This window comes from Epinephelus lanceolatus, chromosome 16, assembly GCF_041903045.1.
Source record: "Epinephelus lanceolatus isolate andai-2023 chromosome 16, ASM4190304v1, whole genome shotgun sequence".
NCBI classification, from domain to species: domain Eukaryota; kingdom Metazoa; phylum Chordata; class Actinopteri; order Perciformes; family Serranidae; genus Epinephelus; species Epinephelus lanceolatus.
Window position 1 is genome coordinate 17,307,890 of NC_135749.1, and position 23,265 is coordinate 17,331,154.

A 23,265-nucleotide genomic window follows, 5' to 3' on the forward strand; every position below is an offset into this window, starting at 1 on the left:
TCTTTGTTTCTCTCAGAGCTGGATCACATGTGTCCTTATCATCTCAAAAATTTTTCCTATTGCTAAACTTGGCACATCTGTTCCAATGGTCAGGTCACCCTAACCCAGAACATTCTACCTCATTTGACCTCTCAAGGCTTGACTTACGCACAAACTACTCAAATTATCAAAACACCTCTTAAGGAGTCCTTTTTGCTGCCAAATCTGATATTTGATCAACTGTTTCCTAAACCTTGTGTAACTGACCTTACTTTCACCTTTGGTATCAAATGATACATCATCTGCCTCTACACTCCATAACTTGAATGGGGATGAAATTATTTAGTCATGTGTAGGGTTGGGACTCGTTAGGATTTTAACGATTCCGATTCCTTACCGATTCCTTCTTAACGGTCCGATTCCTTACCGATTCCTACATTATATTTATTATACTTGCTATACTTAAACAAGTATGTAATAAACACAAATGCAATCATACAAATACAAAAACGTTGGGTTACTTAACGTAATCCCTGGTTCTTTGATAACAGAGTGAGGTGTTTCACTATGGGAATCGCTCTATGGCCCACTCCCAGATTGCATGTTCTCCCGAAGCCATCCGGCTCCACGACCCAGTCTGACGTATTAAAAGGCCTTCGAAGCCCCCGTCCCCAGCACCGCATGGGCCGGGGACGTGTCAGAAACGTCCAGCCTGTAAAATCTCACAAATGTGTGTGGTGTGGCCCAACTTGCCGCGGCACAAATGTCCTCAACTCTGACCCCTCTAAACAGAGCCCATGATGTAGCCATGCCTCTGGTGGAGTGAGCTTTTAACCCTGCAGGAGGCTGCAGGCCCCTGCATCTGTAAGCCAGCTCTGTGGCCTCCACAATCCAGTGGGATAACCTCTGGCGGGAAAGTGGTTTCCCTTTGTGGGGCGTAGCCCAGGACACGAACAGCTGGTCACTCCTCCGGAACCCTGCAGTCCTATCCACATACAGACGTAATGCCCACACCGGGTATAAAGTATTCAGTCTGCGATCCTCCACTGTCTCAAACGGGGGAGGGTGAAAAGCCCCCAGTTCCACCGTGGGGCACCTGTACGCAGACTCTACTACTTTAGGTACAAAGGCCGGGTTAGGCCTTAAACACACCTTAGATCCCCTGGGGCAAACTGCATACAGGCTGAGTGTGTCGACAGTGCCTGTAGATCACTCACTCGCTTTGCCGTAGTCAAAGCTAAGAGCACCGCAGTTTTGAGTGAGAGGATCTTCAATCCCACACCTTCCAGAGGTTCAAAAGGATGTCGAGAAAGGGCATCTAACACCACTGACAAATCCCGTAACGGCACCAGGGGCCTAGAAACAGGGCGTTTGCGGCCAGGTGTTTTATCACCCAGGCCCAAATTGCACGCTGAGATAGCCGCCAAGTAAACCTTAATTGTGGAAAAGGCTTTCCCTCTGTCCAACAGGTCCTGAAGAAAACAGAGGATATCCCTCACTGAACACTGAAAGGAGACAATCTGCCTCTCCTCGCACCACTTCTCAAATACCCGCCATTTACCACTGTATAGCGAGCGGGTGGAAGAGGCCCTCGCACACTGAATAGTGTCGATCACACTGGGGGGCAGTCCAACTGCATCCAGATTCAGCCTTTCACGGGCCAGGCCCAGAGTGCCACCATTTCTGGGTGGGCCAATGCATCCACACCCAATGGTGCATTTGCGTCTGTCAGGGAGAAATATAGAGGACAATGTGCATTTTCCTGCGATGCGAACAGACCTACGGCAGCCTGGCCGTATCTCTGAAACACCTGAGCCACAACTTGGGGATGAAGTTTCCACTCCCCAAACAGAGGATTTCCTCTTGACATGAGATCCACTCCTCTGTTCAGCACTTGTGCCACATGCGTCGCCCGCAGCGACCCGAGCCGAGAGCTGCTCCACAGAAGAATCTTGCGAGCCAATCGGTGTAGCTGCAACGATCGTGTGCCCCCCTGACGGTTCACATACACCACCACCACCATGGAGTTGTCGGACTTTAACAGAACATGTTTGTCCATGAGGAGCGGCAAAAAATGTTTCAGTGCTAGAAATACTGCCATTAACTCCAAATAGTTTATGTGAGCATGGGTCAGCTCCGATGGCCAGATGCCGTTCACAGCTCTGCCCTCAAAGGTCGCTCCCCATCCTGTCAGCGATGCGTCCGTCGTCATGACAACCCTCGACGCTACTATCCCCAGGCATGCTCCCTGAGAGAAAATCGCCGGGTTCCACTGACGGAGAGCCGCCATGCCCTCTGGTGAAACCGTCACCAAACAGCGGAGGTGACGGCGGGGGCACAGTTTTAATGATGCCACCCATCTCTGCATATCCCTCATCATGAGGAGGCCCAGCCTCACTACCAATATGACTGACGCCATCAAACCCAGTAGTTGCAGGCAGACTCTGAATGGCACAGCCGCGCCGAGCTGGAAACGGGCCAAACACTGAGTGAATGCCTGTATCCTCTCCTGTGAGAGAGTGACACAACACGAGAGGGAGTTTATGCTGAGACCCAGATAAACAGTGCATTGTGCGGGTTGCAATCGGCTTTTGGACCATTTTATTCTGAAGCCCAGGCTCATGAGATGTGACGTCACTGTCTCTGCATCTCTGTGCGCTTGCTAATCGTCTATGTACGAAAAAATCCTGATGCCGCTGTCCCTTAACCGAGACAACGCTGCTTCCACACACTTGCTGAACACCCGAGGGGCTAGTGACAGCCCAAACGGAAGAACTAGATACTTGTAGGTTATGCCCTGATGCGCAAACCTGAGAAATTTCCTGTGTGCAGGGAGGATGTCTGTGAAAATATGTGTCCGCCAAATCTATCGTCACAAACCAGTCGGTCAGACGGATAGACTGACACAACACCTTGTGTGTTAACATTCTGAACGTGTATTTTCTCAAGTGACTGTTTAATGCACGAAGATCCAAAACAGGGCGGAGCGCAGTGCTCCCCTTTTTTGGAATGAGGAAGCACCGCGAGTAGAAACCCTGCTGACTCTCCTCTCTCGGGACCACTCTGTGTTATTTACGTGACAACACCTGAACAGAACACACACACATTGGCTGTTTGTTTCTACCTCTCCCCTCGCTGGAAGCGGACCACCCGCCACCAGCCTCCGCCTTGATTAAATGCTGAAAATTAAATAAAAGAGGGAGACAGGTGTCTCATATTTTATCTTATTTTGTTTTATTTCTCCCTCTCCCCTCGCTGGAAGCGTCGGACCTCCTGCCGCCCACTCCCGTCGCCTGCTCCCGTCTCAAACACGGAGGTCTCCCTCTCCGCTGAGCAGGCACGCCTGGCCTGTTAAATAGTCTGTAACCATGACAACTGTGTCACTCAGTGCTTTAGTGATTAGATAATGTCGGGCTTGGCCCGTGCCGCACTCCAATGGAAATGCACGTTTTTTTTTTTGTTTGTTTGTTTTTTTACAATCTAGGAACCGTTTGCAGGAACGGTTACGCCAAATGTGATGGAACCGGGTCCGGAACCGGAACTTTGAACCCGGTTCCAAAAAAGAACCGGATCCGGATCCCAACCCTAGTCATGCGGCTCTCACAGACTTTTAAAATGTTATCAGATTGAATGGATCAAATCCCTTCAGTGACATGAGTCATTTCACAGGGGTTGTTATGCTCAAAAACATTTATCCACTGACTGACAGACAGCTTTTTTCCAATATAAGTCTATGGTGAAAAAGTCTTTTTGAGCCAGATGGCATCACACAATGGACCCAGAAGCTGTAGTTATACACTTTGGTCAACATGTCAAATTGGCTTCAAAGTCTGGCGCACTTCCTGGGGGTCTGATGCAACCGGCCCCAGAACATTTTCTTCTGTTTTCTACTTTCTGTCTGTTTTGTAGTAGTAATGCTTTCTCATGTGTATGTTTTTCATATTAGGTGTTACAGAACCTCTCACCAGGAATGCATCAGAGGGACTCAGTCAGACATTTGGCTGAATTGTTTGAACAAGAAAATGGATATGGAGAAGCTGAGGTTTGGTCCTGGTCCTTTTATTTGTGGATATTGTTGTAACTGTCATTTCCTAAACTGGCGCCTAGTTCACACATACACAGGTGTATTTTAAAATATAGCTTTCTCCATGCATTTTGTCCTTTTGTCCACACGCAAACTGTATTCTAGGTCACAGAACACAGATCTTTAGTGTTTTTATGTAGACAACTGAGATAAAGAGTTGTTTCAAATAGAGTGTAATGAAAGGTTTTTAAAATGTATTTCTGAACTCCAGGCTGTTGATCTGGATGATGAGACTTTCAATAAAATCTCACAGCAAGACTTCAAATCAGGTAAGGCCACATCTTTCCATAATTTTGAGAATGTTGTTTGTACTTAATAGTTTTGTTTTAAGCTAATGTGATTCAGTCAACAGGTGAAAGCAAAAGTCAGAACATTTGCCGTACACCATGTCTTCTGTATTTTCCATCATGTACACAGCCATACAGACAGTGAAGGCCCTTAAGAATCAGCAGGACAGTGGGCATGATCTTCCCTCGACCTCAGCTTCGCCTGGCGTTCAACCTACCTACCAGGACGACTACCAGGTCAGTCAATTTGGCATCCATCAGGTTGACAAAATTATTTTCTGCTGTTTGTATATGTCCTACAGAAGTCAAACTAAATGTTAAGCTGATGAAACAGATAATGAGATAACTGTTCTAAGTGTAGTAGGGGGGGGCATCAGTCACCTGCCATTGTTGTACGAGTAGCATAGGTCTGAGAGAGAAAGACATTATTGTCTCTTTGGGATCAGTCTTTATCCCTTCTCTGAATGTGGGAGGTTTTTACGGGCAAGTGGAAGTTTTCTTGACTTTTTATTTTAAAAACTTAAAAAAAAACTGTTTGATCATCACATTCAAGACTTCCTTGCAATCAGTTTGTGGTTCGATCGATCAGAGCTGATCAGATTAGATCAGTGGATAAGATAAGAGGAGCAGCTGCTGCAGAGACGAGTGAAAGCAAAGTTTCTTCAGCCACTGATACAAACGGTAGACCCAGCATTGGACCACAATGAGCGTGATTTCCATGGGAATGCAGCCCAATTCATCTGAAATAATCTAAAATATGAGGGATTAGCGAGTCACATAGTGTAGCACCAAGCTAGCCTGATTTTCAGAGCTCTTGGCTAACGTTTTGTCAAAATGATTCTTTTTACAGGCCGTGCTTGCAAGCTGTGAAAGTGAGCAGTAAAGCTCCATAGAGCAGAGCTGACCGCCCTCCTCATAAACTTGACAGCACTCTTCCTAATTTCAGTAGTCAGCTAAGCTAGCTAACTGGGTAACCTCACTATTGAAAGACTGAGTTGATTATCAAAACGATCAATAACACCGTATACAAAAACGAATCGTAAAGGTTAGAGGTAAGGTAACATTACCACAAATTGAACACGAAGTAAAATAACGTGCAGTTTGTACATTATCCAAGAAAGGAATAATCTAGATTATGCTGCCCCCTTGTGGAGATCCCAATATATCATGAAGCAGTCAAACTGAACTATACTGTAATACAACTATACCAGCTACTACAACAATGACAGCTCTATATTGGCCAATATGGGTCATAGATTCTACAATCTCTATAGATGGCAACAAAAAACGTAAGCTGGGCATCTGTACTTTGTAGCTCTTTAAAAACAGAAAAATAAGCAATCAGCTGAATACAGTTGTTTCATTTCATTTCATAGGTGGTGAATATGGAGATTGATGATGATCCAGAAGACTCTAAGGCACAGCCATCCTCAGAAACCACCTCCGATGAAACCAGAGTCCCTCGTGAATCAAACGAAGATGTCTCAATGACCCATATCAAAGTGTCTGAGTCAGCTGAGAACGTTAACACCAACATGACTGTTTGCAGAGGTAGCGAGAACAAAGTCAAAATCATTTCAAACACAACTGTGGGACTTTTAAAAACAGCAACCACTTCCAAAACAGTGGGGACCTCCCAAACTGCAGCAGCTTTAGACTCTACTGTAACCACCACATCCATGACGGCCATCTCCAAGTTTACAGACAAATCTTCCAATTCTACTCCGGACACCACCAAATCAACGGCACCCTGCTCCCGTCATACAGCTGCAACCTCCAGCTGTACTACAGCAAACACCAAATTGAGAGAACCCGCCAGCAAATCTACAGCAAGCTCCATCCCATCAATGTCCAAACCACTTGAAAACAGAACTGGAGCTGCAGCCAAAGTTTCAGCAACTTCGCACAAAACTGCCACCGCCCCTAAATCAGAATCCACAGTAGTGCGTAAAGCCGCCTGCAGAACTGCTTCCAAATCAGAAAACGCCTCCAAAAATTCTGAAAATGCATCTAAAACTGCGGTTGCATCTCAAACTATGGGGACATCTGTAGCCACTGCTAAAATGTCTAAAACGTTGGTTGCATGTGAAAATACTGTGGCCTCTGTCAAGACTGCACCCATGAAGAATTCAGTGAGTTCGGCTTCTGATGTTGCACCAAATGCTGCTAAGAGTAAGGCACCTGCAGCTCCCCATCTCACTGCCAGGTCTGAAAACAAGAATCCACACACAGACCCATCACATACAAAGACAAGTCAAAGCCTTCCCAGAATTGGTAAGTATTATTATTTGTACTAATAGGCCACTTTATTAGGTACACCTTGCTACTACAGTATACTACTACTACTACTACAGAGTTTCATGTCCTTAGCGGACAGGAGTGCGGGGGTGGACTGGGACAAAAAGTTGGCCTAGGCGTTTTGGCCACGACCGGCCCACCACAAATGATCGCACACTTTACTTGCATACCATCTGGCTTATGTACAGATCCTTTTTTTCCAACTTCATAGAGGCCAAAATGCTTCCATACCATGGCTTTAAACCAGGGAGTGCCAGTCGGGTTGCTGTTTATGCCGGCATAGTGTACAGTATTTGCATAGTGAAATAGAAAAAAAAATAGAACACACGCACAAACAGACCTGCATTTATTTCAACAGGCATGACAACATCCATGTTACAAAGACTATCACGTTTTTTGTCAAACATCACATAGGCTTACATATACATATACATATAGGCTCATGATAAAATGACCTGGTAATGCCGATTCATGTAACCATAGTTAACTCTCTCCTGCCTGCCTGCTCACAGAAAGAGAGGAGAGGAAGAGACATGTATGTGTATGTCTGCAATTGAAATGCATCATGTTGCTGCCATGTGATTGGCTGATTAGATATTGGCTATTAATACAGTCAGGCAGGTGTACCTAATAAAGCTGGTGAGTGTATATTGGAAAAATCACTCGGTAAGTTTTTAAGAATTGTCTCTATCTGATTTAATCAGTTGTCTGCATTGTTTGTTTACTTTATAGGCTTAAACCAGTTGATTGCAGTGACGTGTCAAGGAAGACAGCAAGTCTACTGTCAGCTGTGTTCAGTCAGGTTGCAGCAGTCCAGTCATACGTGTGAATTTATCCACGTGTTAGGCTATTTGGTTTGTACTTCATAAGTCTCATTATAGAAAATATAAGAAGCTTGTAAAGCAGGGCAGTAGAACAGATGCTAACTGTGTGCTCCTAATGATCTTGCTAGAGGATGCGCTACCCTGGCTGGATTGGCAAGACTCATGGCCAAGTCGTTGAGAAAGCAAACCACTTGGCTGAGGTTGAGAAGGACATAAGATCCCATGACATCAAGGTGATCCACTCGAGTCTTCTTCAACATTCAAAATGACCCCAAATTGACACTGTGTGTGGTTGTTAATCTGCTTTAAGGCAGCTTTAAAATTAGCTTGTTATTGCTTTTAATTACAGTTGTATGAGTGTTTTTGTCGTTCTTTCTGCTAGAGACTGGAAGTGAAGATTGATGAGTACAAAGAGCTGGCTAGACTTTCAGAGGATGAAGGTAAAGATATCCCAATAACTCCCCAAAAATCTAATTCAAAGTGACTGAAAATGTAAAAAAAAAAAATAAATAAAAAAATAAAAAATAATGACCAAGAGCAGCCCGACTGCTATTTGTAAAACTGTTCAGCAATATTAGTACAGAACTTGTGGAACTATCCAGGCACAGCACAGTACGGTTGTTTTTTATAATTAGTGAAAAAGCCTGTATTCCTATAAAGTGTGATTGTGATGTAAAACTATATTTAAAATAGAAAATATATTTGTCAATTAAAAATAAATTGTTAAAATAAGGGATTTCATAAGATGTTTTTTTTTTTTTTTAAATTGTCATTAATCCCTGAATTACAGTTAATAACTGATTGATCACACATTTTTAATCGCAGGTTTAAAATTCCTTAGTTTTGTATTTCAAAACAGTTTTGAAGTCCATATTAACAAGGTAAAGCAATTCCTACCAGTGTAATACTTCATGATCTTGTTTTTTCGATTTATTGCTCCCAAGTTAGTGCTGCACTGCTACAACAGTGTGGTCGAAGAGACAAAATAGCAGCATGCAATTAACCCCTTGGTTCAGGTCCACTTGTCCCTTTAGGGGACAACATAGCATTTTTCCTCAGGAGAAAAGTGGTGGCAGGGCGCTGGGGAGCGCTTCATCCCAGCCCTTCATAAAGAAAGCACTTCCAGCATCTTATTCTCTGCGCATTCTCTGCGTATGCACTGGTGCGTGTAATTTTTGAAATTACATGCACCTCACTTTTTTTTTACCTGCACCAGTTAGTGTAATTACACCTCTTTGTCCGTAACGCCATCACAGCTGTGGCTAGGGATGGGTATCATTAAGATTTTATCGATACTACTACTCTTATCAATGCTCCTTATCGTTTGGTACTTTATCGATACTCTTATTGGTTCTTTTTCTTTACTAAATAATTGCTTTTTAGAAAATATATTAATTTAAAAACAAACAAATTCATAGCAGAACTACTGAATTTTCAATATAATTTTTATAACTGCAAATAATATTCCTGACGTCAAAATACTGAGTGAAGTTTAGTATTTTTCAGTCACTGTAAGTCATTCCTCATGCCCGATCTCCTGTCCTCCTGTCCTCCTGTGCTCTGTCTTGCTCCCACTCTGCTGATGCGATTCATTGTGTGCAGGTAACATTAGTGTTGGTAGAGAGAGGAGGGGCTGTTTCTCTAAGCCAGTAGCTTAGTTTGAATGTGTTTGCCCAACTTTAAGGATTTTAACGGTTACACTACATACAGACAGCTGTCACTTTTTGTCACATTTGTAACAATTCACTATTAGTCAAACTCTGTGCTGTCCTTGTGTAAAATATAATGTTAGCAGCAGTGGATTAGGGACTTGAAAGAAAGCAGAAGAAAATATCTGCATGATTACATGTTTATGTTTGCTAACCACGAGTATCGATAAAGTACTGGCTTTTTACTCAAAGGTTTAATTGCACCTACAGTAACGAGCTGTGGCTGCCGTCAACTCGAGTAATTTTTGATTTATCTCCACTTCCTTTCCATTACGGCCTCTCTGCTGTTCACTGACTTTACCCATCCCTAGCCGTGGCAGGATTCAGTCAATTCATATGTGCATGCAGATCTCTATCAGGTTCATACAGAGTTCAAATATTACAGATATAACCCTTAAAGGGGAACTAATGTTTTTTCAACCTGGGCCCTATTTTCCGATCTACTTTTGTCTAAATGAGTGATAGGATGTTCAATATTTGACATTTCTCCAGTATGAAGCTAGGGCTGACCTGCCTGCAGCCCATGAGCGCATGTTAAATAATAGGGCGCTCAGACAGCGTTAAACAACGTCAAATTACGTCCACTAAAAGTGCAGTTTTTTCACACAGATAGGTTCGGATTGTTAGTATACAGTAATTATCCGACAACATAACGGAAAGGAGAAATGAACGTCTGTGTTTATCTTTAGCTGGATTCAGACATGTTTCTCTGCCTGTTGTTGCTCCCTCTCTCTCCTCATCCGCTCTTCCGTTTCAATGAGCTCTGCTTATACTATGACAATTTTCCTAAAATTGGATTTTAAAAATCACAATATATCACCTTGCTTGTAGTATCGCAATATGTCCCAAAATATTGAATCATCATTGTATCATCGCCAGACTCTTGCCAATACACAGATGAGTGCTTGCTGAAATTATTAGCTACAGTTTAGTTTTGGTAAACCTATGCATGTGTACAGTATCTGTCCCATTTGTATTTAAAGAAACATCTTCTGATAAATGATCAGCTCCCCAGGAAAATTACTCACAGATTTTTACTCATATTCATGACAGTGGATTGTTTTCTTCATACAGTATGCTCATTTGTTTTCATTCATTCTCTCGCTCTTTATTCTCAGCTATTGAAAAACTGAAAGAAAAGTTGATAGAGAGAGACATGGACCTGTCATCGCCCTCCTCAACTGATACTGCAGAGCCTTGGAGACAGCAAGTTCCCTCTTCCAGTCCATGGGAAATTTCAAGCCCAGATGATGGTAAATTCAAGTGTCCTTTCTAAGCACTATTCAAGTTGTATCTGTATCTTTCACCCTTAATACATTTCTGAGTGGATCTTTGTTGTTTTTGGACATATTGTTGCCCCAGCTGAGGTATATTAGGGGTTTTAATTTTTGATAACTTGAGAAACTCACGTGTCTTTTGTGGTGTTATAAGAAGACCTGTGAATGAGGCACAGACGTGTGGAATACTAATGAATACAGTTTTTCTCTCAGGGATGTGCATGCAACAAAATAAAGGACGTTCTACTGATATCCAGTCACAGCAAGAGAGGAGACATGAGCTCCAAACGCATTTGGTCCAAGTTTCAGGTAATAACAATAATAATAATAATAATAATAATAATACATTTTATTTGAAGGCATCTTTCTTGGCACTCAAGGACACCGTACAGATACACAAAATGACATTAAAAAGACATTAAAAAGAAACAACAATTTAAAAAACAAAAACAAAAAAAAAAAACAATAGAAAGTGACAGAGCAATTGGCATCAGATGGAATAGGCAGTTTTAAACAGATGTGTTTTGAGTTGTGATTTGAAATGGGGGAGTGAATCGATGTTTCAATGTTGGGGTGGTAATGAATTCCAGAGACGGGGAGCAGAGCGGCTGAATGCCCTGCTCCCCATGGTGGTGAGGTGGGCGGAGGGGACAGGAGGACTTTAAATTGAATACGGAACTGAACCAGGAGCCAGTGGAGCTGTTGGAGGACAGGAGTGATGTGGTGGATGGAGGGGGATCGAGTAATGATACGGGCAGCTGAGTTCTGGACCAGTTGAAGTTTATGGAGGGATTTGTGAGGGAGGCAGAAAAGGAGAGAGTTACAGTAATCAAGACGGGAAGTGACAAGGCTGTGGACAAGGATGGCGGCAGTGTGGGTAGGTGAGGGGCGGAGACGATTGATGTTTCGTAGGTGGAAGTAGGCAGACCGGGTAATGTTATTGATGTGGGAGTGAAAGGATAGTGTGCTGTCAAGGATGACGCCCAGACTCTTAACCTGGGGGGAGGATGAAATGGAGGAGTTATCAATAGTGAGAGAAAAGCTGTCGGTTTTGGATAAAGTGGATTTGGTGCCAATGGTGAGAACCAACACGCTTAAATACAAGATTTCAGACTCTGTGTCATGAGATATTAATTTTTTTTAAAGTCCAGACTTTTTAATATATTGCTCCTTTTAATTCAGAAATTGAATCCACTTCAGAAAAGAGAGAAACTCCTGCTGTGGGTCAATCAGACAGAGCTCAGAGCATGAAGAGTTCAGAGCCAGAAGCTGACCATCTGATTTCAGACCAGCCTCATTCTTCTTTGATTGTGAATAAAAATGAGCCCATCGCAGATCCTAGCACTGAAGACACAGGAATAGCAGGTATGTCTGTTGTTTGTCATACACCTTCACCAACAGAGAATGCACTGCTTTGCTCATACTAAAAATGGCCTAATATGACCATGTTGCAAATGTTGCTGTTGTACTGATTTGTTATTTTGCCTGGCTGTCACAGGGCAAAGCATCGAGGGCAGCAGTAATTTGTTTAAACACTACTTGATGGTGAAGGGATACGACCCTGATACAGTCATAGGTGGGTGTGTCCCTCCTTTCACAGTAAATCATTTTCATTTCCAGTGGTTTGTATCATCTCAAAAGCATACAATATGCTAACGACAGTGTGTCATCATCAGGTCTGAGCTCTGTGTGGGAGTGTCAAGGGGTATTTCTGAATCCATTCTACCTGTGTGAGAGCTGTGCAGAGACACTCTCCATCAGTGACATCTGTTCACACATGGTCAGCAAAAAACACCAGGAAAATTACATGGTGAGTTTCGTCTCAATAATGCATTAAAAACCTTCAAACAACAATAGTATTTAACATTTGCGCCCATGTTTTTTATCTGATATGATGCATGTGTTGCAGCGGAGGTTGAAACCTCAGTTTCTGTCCTTCATGGAGTATGACCTGCCTGAAGAGCATAAAGAGAAGATTTTTAACGGCGTTGCTGAGAGGGTGGCACAACAGGAGCGTTACAACGAGATTGATGCGCAGGTAATATGTAGGTCCATATATTGTGCATGCTATCTCTAATGTCTATAGGATAATTTGTGCACGGCGTGTAATTAAACATATTTGTAGTCTTTTTGATAAGCACTGAAAGAAATTGTCATTTATGGTGGACAAATGTTGCAGTTCCTCTCTGACAAAAAGGAATAAGACAAAAATCTTATTCTTTCACCCAGGATTTTTTTCCAGCAGCAATGCTGAAGGGCGTGAGTTTTATTTTGAGCTGCCAGAAGATATTTAATGTGTCTGCTAACATGAGAACGGCTTAAGACACATATTTGTACACAGTAGTAGATGTCGAATTACATTTGATAAAATGCTTCCCATACCCCTTATGCCGTTCCAATGGCTCCTGCATATAGGGGCAGATTAGAGTGCGGCTCAGGCTACATTTTCCTGAACCGAACCCGACCCAAGTCCAAGACAGTAATATCCGAGCACAGCCTGAACGCTACAGCCTTTCTGATTTTTAAGTCTGAACCCGACCTGAGACGCAGTTTGTTACCTGACATAGTTATTGTTATCATGGATACAGCTTGTCTGTTTACCGTGATCATACATGGACATTGTGTAAATGGCTATCAAAAGGCTACTGTTATGCACAGTCAAACACGCCGCACACACAGCAGCACAGCAGCAAAGCACAGCACACACCGTTGGAGCGGAGCCTGTGTTCAGGCGTTGTCATGTAAATAACAAATTCCAGCACTTGAATAGGCCATAGCACAACACAGCAGCATGTCAAGTTGGCCAAACCCGAGCAAAATTTCTGATTTGTTATCCAAACCTGGCCCGGCCCGGCCCGTCGGGTTCTGACAAGTCCCTTTGGGCTTGGGTATCCACACTCTGGGGCAGATGTAACATTTGACATCAGTGTTTCAATCAATATTGTGCCTCTAACGTTGCTTGAAAAAATCTTGGATGATTGTTAACAAGTTGAGCACAGATACAAGTTAGCTATATAAAAATGTATTCAAATAGTTGAAGTTTTTGAATAATGACATCAAAACCAAAAACTGTTAGAACTGCCCCAGCTCTCCTCTGATCAACCCTGCATTTCCAGTTGCCAGAGAAAAAAACAACTCAAATTTTGCAGAAATTCAGATGAGAAATAGCTGGTATACATGAAGATGCCATGTCGGTTGTGCGGGCACAATACAGGACCAAACAACAGTAAGCATAAACACTGTCAGAAAACAGCAGAGTGTATCGAAGCCTCTCTAGAAGCATTCAGTGTGGTTTGCATGTGGCGAACAAGGAGAGGTGGAGACAGCGTGCCTGCACTTGGGACAGGCAGCTGAGCTGGATGTCAGGTTAGCAGCAAACCATGAATGTAACAATGAATGTTCAGTGTGAGCTACAGTTTGTCAGAAGCACCAGACCAGTGAAGCCATTTTAGTGGCATGTAGAGAAATTGTGCTGCATGATTTGCGCCATCTGATCGTCCTTCAAACTATTTAATATGAATATAGTCCAGTAAGGATTAGTGGCCAGTCGATCAGAGCACCCTTATCTGAGAATGTTCTATTTATAACCCTTGCTCGTCCCTGAATCTGTCGCCTAAAGTAGAGATAGTGAGTTAATTGCATATGGGCAGACTTTTATATTGCAGTGCTGCTGCTGAATACATATAGGTAAAGCACTGGTATTGTCACACTTAAATAATGCTCAGAGCATGTTACACAGCAAAGGGACATTCAAAATGTGCACCCTGATGAGAAGCTGCTCTTCTTTATACCTTGGAGCAGTCCCATCTTGTGTGCCTTTCTTTGTTCATACTCCTTTTAGACAAGACTGATTTATCAGCTTTGACTTTTCTGGTCGTTAATAACTAACCTCTGCTAGTTCTCCCAAAGGTCAAGGCTTGACCCCATTTGTCACCTTTCCACAAGATAAGGCTGATTCTCTCACTTTAGGCACTTTAGTCTGGTCTACAGCTTTACTACCTGACAAATGTCATTACTCTCCTGCGATGATGAACACTTACAAACCTTTTTGGCGATACACAATATACAGTGGTGTGAAAAAGTGTTTGCCCCCTTCCTGATTTCTTACTTTTTTGCATGTTTTCCACACTTAAATGTTTCAGATCATCAAACAAATTTAAACATTAGTCAAAGATAACACAAGTAAACACAAAATGCAGTTTTTAAATGAAGGGTTTTATTAATGAGGAAGAAAAAAATCCAAAGCTACATGGCCCTGTGTGAAAAAGTGTTTGCCCCCCAGCTCCTGTTAAAACATAACTGTGGTTCATCACACCTGAGTTCAATTTCTGTAGCCACACCCAGGCCTGATTACTGCACACCTGTTCCCAATCTAGAAATCACTTAAATAGGGCCTACCTGACAAAGTGAAGTAGACCAAAAGATCCTCAAAAGCTACAGACATCATGCCGAGATTCAAAGAAATTCAGGAACAAATGAGAAAAAAAGTAATTGAAATCTATCAGTCTGGAAAAGGTTATAAAGCCATTTCTAAAGCTTTGGGACTCCAGCGAACCACAGTGAGAGCCATTATCCACAAATGGCGAAAACACGGAACAGTGGTGAACTTTCCCAGGAGTGGCCGGCCAACCAAAATTACCCCAAGACGACTCATCCAAGAGGTGACAAAAGACCCCACAACAACATCTAAAGAACTGCAGGCATCACTTGCCTCAGTTAAGGTCAGTGTTCATGACTCCACCATAAGAAAGAGACTGGGCAAAAATGTCCTGCATGGCAGAGTTCCAAGACGAAAACCAATGCTAAGCAAAAAGAACATTAAGGCTTGTCTCATTTTTGCCAGAAAACATCTTGATGATCCCCAAGACTTTTGGGAAAATATTCTGTGGACTGACGAGACAAAAGTTTAACTTTTTGGAAGGTCTGTGTCCCATTACATCTGGCGTAAAAGTAACACCGCATTTCAGAAAAAGTACATCATACTAACAGTAAAATATGGTGGTGGCAGTGTGATGGTCTGGGGCTGTTTGCTGCTTCAGGACCTGGAAGACTTGCTGTGATAAATGGAAGCATAAATTCTGCTGTCTACCAAAAAATCCTGAAGGAGAATGTCCGGCCATCTGGTCGTGACCTCAAGCTGAAGCGAACTTGGGTTCTACAGCAGGACAATGATCCAAAACACACCAGCAAGTCCACCTCTGAATGGCTGAAGAAAAACAAAATGAAGACTTTGGAGTGGCCTAGTCAAAGTCCTGACCTGAATCCTATTGAGATGCTGTGGCATGACCTTAAAAAGGCGGTTCATGCTCGAAAACCCTCCAATGTGGCTGAATTACAACAATTCTGCAAAGATGAGTGGGACAAAATTCCTCCACAGTGTTGTAAAAGACTCATTGCAAGTTATCGCAAATGCTTGATTGCAGTAGTTGCTGCTAAGGGTGGCCCAACCAGTTATTAGGTATAGGGGGCAAACACTTTTTCACACAGGGCCATGTAGCTTTGGATTTTTTTCTTCCTCATTAATAAAACCCTTCATTTAAAAACTGCATTTTGTGTTTACTTGTGTTATCTTTGACTAATGTTTAAATTTGTTTGATGATCTGAAACATTTAAGTGTGGAAAACATGCAAAAAAGTAAGAAATCAGGAAGGGGGCAAACACTTTTTTCACACCACTGTATGTCTCGGTATATTATAAGAAATGGGCTGCATGTTTTCAGTTGCAAGTCAAACCCACATTTGAGATGTCACAAGCAGTTTTATAAAAACAGACTGTGATCAAAATAAACTGCAAAGACAAGGATTTTATTCCCTTGTTTGAAAATATGCAGCTGCACTAGCAAACTTTTCCTCTATTCATATGAAGCCAGGGACAACAGTAACATTTAACAAAGGCAACGTTACATAATTCGGCTTCATTACAACTCACAAGGTTCAGCAACAAAACAACTGTCTTCTACTTAACACGTTTTCCAAACAAATAGGAGATGCTAACATTGTTAGCACAAGTCTATGGCATTACATTGTATAAATTAGCCTAGTGAATAGCTGAGATTTTCTCTGCTCATATGAAACCAGGATAAACCACACACAAGACTTAAAGTGCTAGTTCTGTGGAGCCTTTACTGTCTTCACTATTTATTATTTATTATCTGTGAAATTAAAGTAAAGACAGGAGGTCTGCGTTGCCACGACGTGTAGTTTAATTTCTGGGGAGGTGCACGTCAGGCTACGGCTCTAAAAAGTGTTGCGGGAGAACTTGTGAGTGAGTGAGTGGGGCGGAGCTGTGTGGAGAATGTGAGAGGGGAGAGATTCACTCTGGTATGCGTCATATAATGCAACTTGACCCTATATGGATATAAATGGTGTTGTCTAAATTTATATCTTGCTTGAAAATATACCAATACATTGTACATAGTCATTGTATCGCCCACCCCTAATTCCAAGACCCCTAATGTTACATTTATGATACTCCGATCGAGCACAGGAGAAGTTAAGACATTACTACACAAGCACTTAAGAAAGTCAAACATAATTATACTTGTAATATGTGTCATTTCATTTCTCCCAAGATATGTGTCTTATGATTTCACAGTTCTACCTAAAAACAACTAAAAAAATAAGTCAGTGTACAAAGTGGAAATAAATATTCACCATGCTAATTGTTGCCCTGTTTTCGTCTTTTCTCACAAAGGTTATCATGCTGAGGCCGGAGTTATATAAAATGGTTCAGAAAGCTCCTTTCAGTGAAGGTAAAAGTAAACTTAATTTGCAACGTCTACACAGTGTATGGTCCATGGGAGTATACTGTATTTAGTATCAACTGTGCTATTTTTCTTTTTGTAGCTTTAATGATGGTTCAAAAAATCTACAAAGCAAAGAAATTGAGCGTCCCCTGGCAAGTCATCTGTACACTAGAACAAAAGGGTGAGTTCCGTGAGCCCAGTTACAGGGTCATTTGTTTCTCATTCTTATATACAGGTTAACTTAAGTGACTAATACAGGCAGAATATGAGAAAGAAGAGTTTTGGTTTCTGTTGCACAGACCAGGAGCCTGAGGCCCAGCAGAGTCCAGAGGAATCTCTTCCCATGGAGACGCAGACAGAACCGCCACCTGAGACGGACCAAAGAGGTGGTAATGCTGGGATTCAGCCTATTATTTATAATATTTAAGTTGAAGTCCACTTTTGTAACAGACTTGCATGACCTTGTACAAAATAACAGCACTCTGAGTTAAGCTGTTTTCAATCTAAAGTATCACAGAATTCCAGTCAATGTTTATTGATCAGAAACTGGTATGACTTGTGTAATACTTACAGGTTTGTCATGGTAATTCTACAATGATTTAAATACTTTTAGATTATGAAGTGTGTACTCATGTTTTCTGGTGCTTTTAAAAATTTGTATATTTACATGCATATTTATAAACTCAAATTAATCAGTTAAAGCTGTAGTTGGTAACTTTAAAAGAAACATTTTTGTCCTATTTGCTGAAACTGTCACTACATCAACAAAGAAGTGCATGACACAGATGACCTGTTAATAAAAAAGAAATATATCATATTCCTCTGCCCTCTCAAATTGCCTCAGTGACATTACTGCACATGAATGAAAGCAACCAATCAGAGCCAAGGACAGTCACTGCTCGTGAACTGTGGTCTGCCAAACTAGGCACTGCTGATCAAAAATTCTGTTACTGCATTGCCTGTTTCTCACCTCAAATGTTTCCAGAAACATATTTTAGTGTACTGTTTGGCTGTAGAATGAGAAAGTTGGACCAGCCAGTCGGTGGTGCTTGGTGGCAATATCTCCAACATGGTGGCCACGTCACAAACTTTCTCATTTTACTGCTAAACAGTACACTAAAATACGTTTCTGAAAACATTTGAGTCGAGAAACAGGCAATGCAGTAACAGAATATTGATTCATATTTGATCAGCGCTGCCTAGCTTGGATTTGACTGGTTGATTTTTTCTCATAGATTAACTGTCTCATGAACTTCTTTTAGAATATAGTGGCAGTTTTAGCAAAGATGATAAAAGTCATTTTCATAAAAATCACCAAATGTAGCTCTAAGCTCTTGAGCAGTGTATCTGCAGTGTACTACAAATGTTAAGAATAAAATCAATAGGGCTCTAATGCCCTGATTTAGGCAGGTTGAATGCCGCTTCACTTTGGGAATCTGACAATACTGGAAATAATTTCTTATATATATGAAAATTTATAAAAGACTCCATTCCTTCTCCACTGTCTCTCTTAGGAGCAAGACAGAAAACTGAGAAACCTCGTTTGGAAGAGATGGTTGGAAATTTGGACAAGGTCAAGCAAGGAAGAGCCTTGAGTCCTCCGCATGTGACCAGTGTCTCCTCCACAACTGATTCTGTCACGTCTTCTATCCTTGGTGCTGATACATGTCTCAGTCCCCAAGACCAGCCAGAACCCAGAACCCAATTTCCTCAACACCAGAGCCTGATGCCAGAGTTGGAAGTTAACCAGGCAGAGGTACACTCAGAATCCTTGTCCGACTCTGTTATTAGTCCTCAAACCAGTCAGATCCTGTCAGAGTCCCCCAGAGATAAATGCCGTCCAGCCAGGAAAAGAAAAGCTGATGAATCTGTTGAAACATCCATGAGATCTTGCACAAGTAACCCTCAACTTGAGGAACCTATTCCAGCCAAACAGACATGCAATGTGCTGCAGCCTGTCAGTCATTCCAGCCCCGAATCAGACACTGAGTCCACTTCTGTTAATCCTGCTGCAGTCTCCACCCTTATGTCTCTTGAGGACAAAGACACAGAACAAGACACACCAGTCATGGACATGACAAAGTTTGCAGAGGATCCTTTTCCAGTCAGTCAGCCCAGCCCCGAATCAGCCACTGAGCCCACTTCTGTTAATCTTGCTGCAACCTCCACCCTCATGTCTCTTAAGGATGGAGACGCAGAACAAGACACACCAGTCATGGACATGACAAAGTTTGCAGAGGATCCTTTTCCAGCCAAACAGACATGCAGTGTGCTGCAGCCTGTCAGTCAGCCCAGCTCCGAATCAGCCACTGAGCCCACTTCTGTTAATCCTGCTGCAACCTCCACCCTCATGTCTCTTAAGGATGGAGACACAGAACAAGACACACCAGTCATGGACATGACAAAGTTTGATGAACTAATTGCTCTTGTAAGAAAGATGAAGTCTGAGGTACATGCGTCCCCTCGCACGTTAGCTCCAAATAATGGTAATACTAATACCTCCTGTGCTAGCAATTCCTCCGAAAGTGGTGTTGAAAGAGTATGGAATCCAAATTCTGTGCAGACTACGGTGGTCCAAAAAACAACAAGATGGGATTTAAAGTGGGAGCTGGTTAAAGTAACAAACAATCCACCCCCTTCTAACGTATCAGAGGAGATGTTCTCAACAGCTGCTCCTGTGGTTTTGGGCCATGAGAACCAACTTGTCACCCCTAATGCCAGCTCTTTTTACTCAGCCAGCAGCTCATCTCCTGAGGGTTCCACTTCAACGCGGGGCAACCTTTTGTTCAGAGCAACTGAAGCCAAAGCCTTCAGTACCATGTTACCATCTGCCAGCACTGTTGACCCCACTGACCCACAACAGCAGAGAAGTGACAGTGCTCACAACATCTTTGGAAACCAATCCAACCCCATTCCCATCCACTGTACAGTCACCAATGATAATCCAAGTCAGATACCACAGCCACGATATTACACAGAGACTGACGGCACTGGGGTTCCTCAGTTGCCCATTAACACCATCGTAACGGTCAGGCCAAAACCCCCTGAGCAGCAGTTTGTGGTAGACTATAATGAACAGGGCAACACTGAGGTGAACAGGGGCAATCAGGCCACTCACAGTTTGTCCACAGTAAGCCCCGGTGACCCCTCAGGAGGGTATGGTCAGTATAGCCAAATGGCTTGCGTCACAACTGGACAGTCAGGTTATTTGTCTTTCGAGGCTGTTAGAAGTAACCCAACGCCAAACACCCCTCCTGTATATGCTTGGAGTTCATACCAATATGAAGGGCAGACTACAAGAGGGTTGTACTCAAGCCAGATTCACCCACAGCAGGAAGCTAGCCACTCCTCTCTGCAGTTGTTTGGACAGAGTGGAGCAACTCCGCAGGTACCAGAATGGGGGAGGCTGGGAATGCAGCAGAGAGGGTTGTTACTTCAGGGGCAGTACTCCACATGGCCAAGTGCTTCCATGTCTGCTGAAGTTGGCTCCATAACCAATGAGGCTACTTGCGTTGGCACTGGTCCATTCATGATTCCACCCAGCGGTTCACAAATGATTGACCTGAACCAATACAGCACCAGCGGATTCGCTCCAACTCTTTACAGCAACAACTTAGTAACACAAAATACACCTGGAGTCATTTACCATCTCCCTGCAGCCAACACTGAAATGATGCCCCAGCCATCTGCAAACCCCTTTTTTGCACCTGGCACATGATTTTTTACCATAGGTGCCTCTGTGGTCATCTCACCCCGCCATGAAACTGCCAGTTACCAAAGTTATTTCTGTCATACACTGTTATTTATTGTTCTGTGTTTGTTTCTGCTATACATGAGTTTAAATTTGTGCCTTTTTAATTAATATTGATTTTAAGTGAACTGAAGATATTTTTGTTTGTAAATCCTTTCAAAAAGCACATTATGTTATGTTACTACTGCTTGTTTCAGTTTTTAACATTCCTAAAAAGATTGTCAGGCATCATTTTTGTGATGTTTGTAGTTTTATATTTTCATGTTTTGTTCATTTTAATAAAATGGAGATAAATTGTTGACTGTGAATTAAAGTTGTGTCTTTTTTGTCCTTTTTTCCCCTTGGCTATAATAAATTTACTTAGCCTTGTTTTGTTTCTTATACGTTTGTCGTACACAGAAATCAATGTGGGGAAAAAGGATCACATCTAATGGGTCACTTATCAACATCCTAGAACTCTTGGCATGAGTGATGTGTCCATGAAACATCTCAAACATCCAAATTAGACCTGCACACAAATGCACCAATGTTTTTGAGTAGAGGGAGTGGGGATTATAAAAGTAATGTAATTTAAGAACAATTAAAGCAGAATGGGTTGCAGACAGGACACTACATTTGACCTAAAATGTTTTTCCATGCGACTTTGTTAAATGTCAAGTCCATCAAGCGTGGTCGTGTCTAGATGCTAAAGCATGCCTCCTGTGAAATTTCATGTTCCGTAGTTCAGGTGATCATTTTAACCCAAGCCATTGTCTTTCCCCAATGCTACCCAAGTGCTTTGTGTGCCTAAACCTAACCAGGCCTTAACTACAGCATTGCCACACCATAAAACAGCCAGGCAAAAACATTTTTGAAGCGGCTCACCAGAGTTTCACTAATCTAGATTATCGAGTAACAACTTGAGACATTTTTTCCTGATGTTTGCTTTCTCATGAGGAGACCACAAACGCAGAGAGAATAGGTTTTTCTTCGGAAGTTCGCCGTCGACCCCTTGAGAGATAAGCTCAGTGCATCTCACACAACTGATACATGCCCCACACACCCCATACACACTCTACGCCTCAGGGTAACATAACCTGTGTAGGGGCCCTTTCCCAGGCCCCCAGGAGAGGAGCTCGGTGGAAACTTAGAGCTGTTAGGTTCCTCAGGCTAAGGGTAATAAACAAAATAAACTAAAATAATTATTTATGGTCTTTATGCAATTATTTAACTTTAATTGAGCTAATGGATGAAAACCAACTTTTGATCAAATTTAGAGGTGTGAACAAAGCTGATTGATTGAGTTAGTTATTTAATTTGGCGATAGTGAGAGAGTATGTTAAATTGGGAATGCAGGGATGCGCAAAATATTTATCTAAGGAATCCTAGATTAAGATAATTAAATCTCCTATTGGACATCAGCTCTTACCGCTGCCCAGCGGGTAGTTTTCCGGGGGCCATATTGCAATACATATTGCAGTGTACATAATCGTCGTTGCATTGTCAGTTTTGTCTAATATTGCGCAGCCCTCATTCATTTTGACTCACCAACACAACTGTTCAACTGATGATACACAGAGCAACTTTTTGAGCAATGCTGCTGGGCATTATTCTCAGGGATGCAAACAGGTGTATGGTCTAGAAAGAGAGCGCTTGTCAAAGCAAAATTCTCAATATTAAAATACACTAACACTAATTTGGAAGAATACTGTGTATTCCAAAACAGAACAAATCCATTGAGCAACAGTGTTTCCTCTATATGCAACTAGCAGCGGTGGTGCTCCGCTGCTGAAATATGACCCCTGCTGCTGATTTATTTTAAGTCTTTTTTTTGCTCTGTAGAAACTACCCTTATATTATTTGGCGCTACGGACGCTTCATATCCAGGTCAATTCACACACTTGTGAGTAAAGCATATAAGAGGAGAGGAGAGGGCTCCGTCTGATCTCTTCATAAACTAAAGTTATATTATTTTGCATGACAGACGCTTCATATAATAACATAATATACTATTTATCGTGTCGAATCATAACTGGAACTATTTGTTCAACACCGCTCCCCTGGTTCCCTGTCCTATCTAACATACTCCCCCCCCAACATCAGACAAACTGAACTAGGATGCTCCAAAAGGTCAAAGACTCCCTCCATTTACCAATCCACACTGACATCTTTAACCCACCACCTGCTCGTCTCCAATTTGAAAGGACCCCCCCTCTCTGGGTCATGTCTTGTTTCAAGGTCAGGTGGTCAGCTCTCTCCCACAGGCGGATGTTTCACAAAAACAACTCTGTGATGCAACACAGATCTCAGAAGCAATTCCTCTCTGGTGACT

At 42.4% G+C, this 23,265-nt stretch overlaps 1 protein-coding gene across 3 annotated transcripts in view; it reads left to right on the forward strand.

The window, feature by feature from the left end:
* Window positions 1–21,262, forward strand: part of LOC117263044 (uncharacterized) — a 65,273-nt gene extending 44,011 nt beyond the window's left edge. The window contains exons 31-47 of one of the 3 annotated variants that reach the window (XM_078176130.1): window positions 3,926–4,021; window positions 4,275–4,332; window positions 4,481–4,587; window positions 5,727–6,624; window positions 7,381–7,502; window positions 7,601–7,705; window positions 7,855–7,912; window positions 10,300–10,434; window positions 10,672–10,767; window positions 11,641–11,823; window positions 11,957–12,034; window positions 12,135–12,268; window positions 12,368–12,496; window positions 17,152–17,209; window positions 17,304–17,384; window positions 17,503–17,592; window positions 18,718–21,262. In XM_078176130.1, coding sequence (XP_078032256.1) covers window positions 3,926–4,021; window positions 4,275–4,332; window positions 4,481–4,587; window positions 5,727–6,624; window positions 7,381–7,502; window positions 7,601–7,705; window positions 7,855–7,912; window positions 10,300–10,434; window positions 10,672–10,767; window positions 11,641–11,823; window positions 11,957–12,034; window positions 12,135–12,268; window positions 12,368–12,496; window positions 17,152–17,209; window positions 17,304–17,384; window positions 17,503–17,592; window positions 18,718–20,921 — 4,632 coding nt within the window. In that variant the 3' untranslated portion in view covers window positions 20,922–21,262. The remainder of the gene's footprint in view (window positions 1–3,925; window positions 4,022–4,274; window positions 4,333–4,480; window positions 4,588–5,726; window positions 6,625–7,380; window positions 7,503–7,600; window positions 7,706–7,854; window positions 7,913–10,299; window positions 10,435–10,671; window positions 10,768–11,640; window positions 11,824–11,956; window positions 12,035–12,134; window positions 12,269–12,367; window positions 12,497–17,151; window positions 17,210–17,303; window positions 17,385–17,502; window positions 17,593–18,717) is intronic. The other 2 variants (XM_078176132.1, XM_078176131.1) reach the window with 2 other exon arrangements.
* Window positions 21,263–23,265: the final 2,003 nt, after the last annotated feature.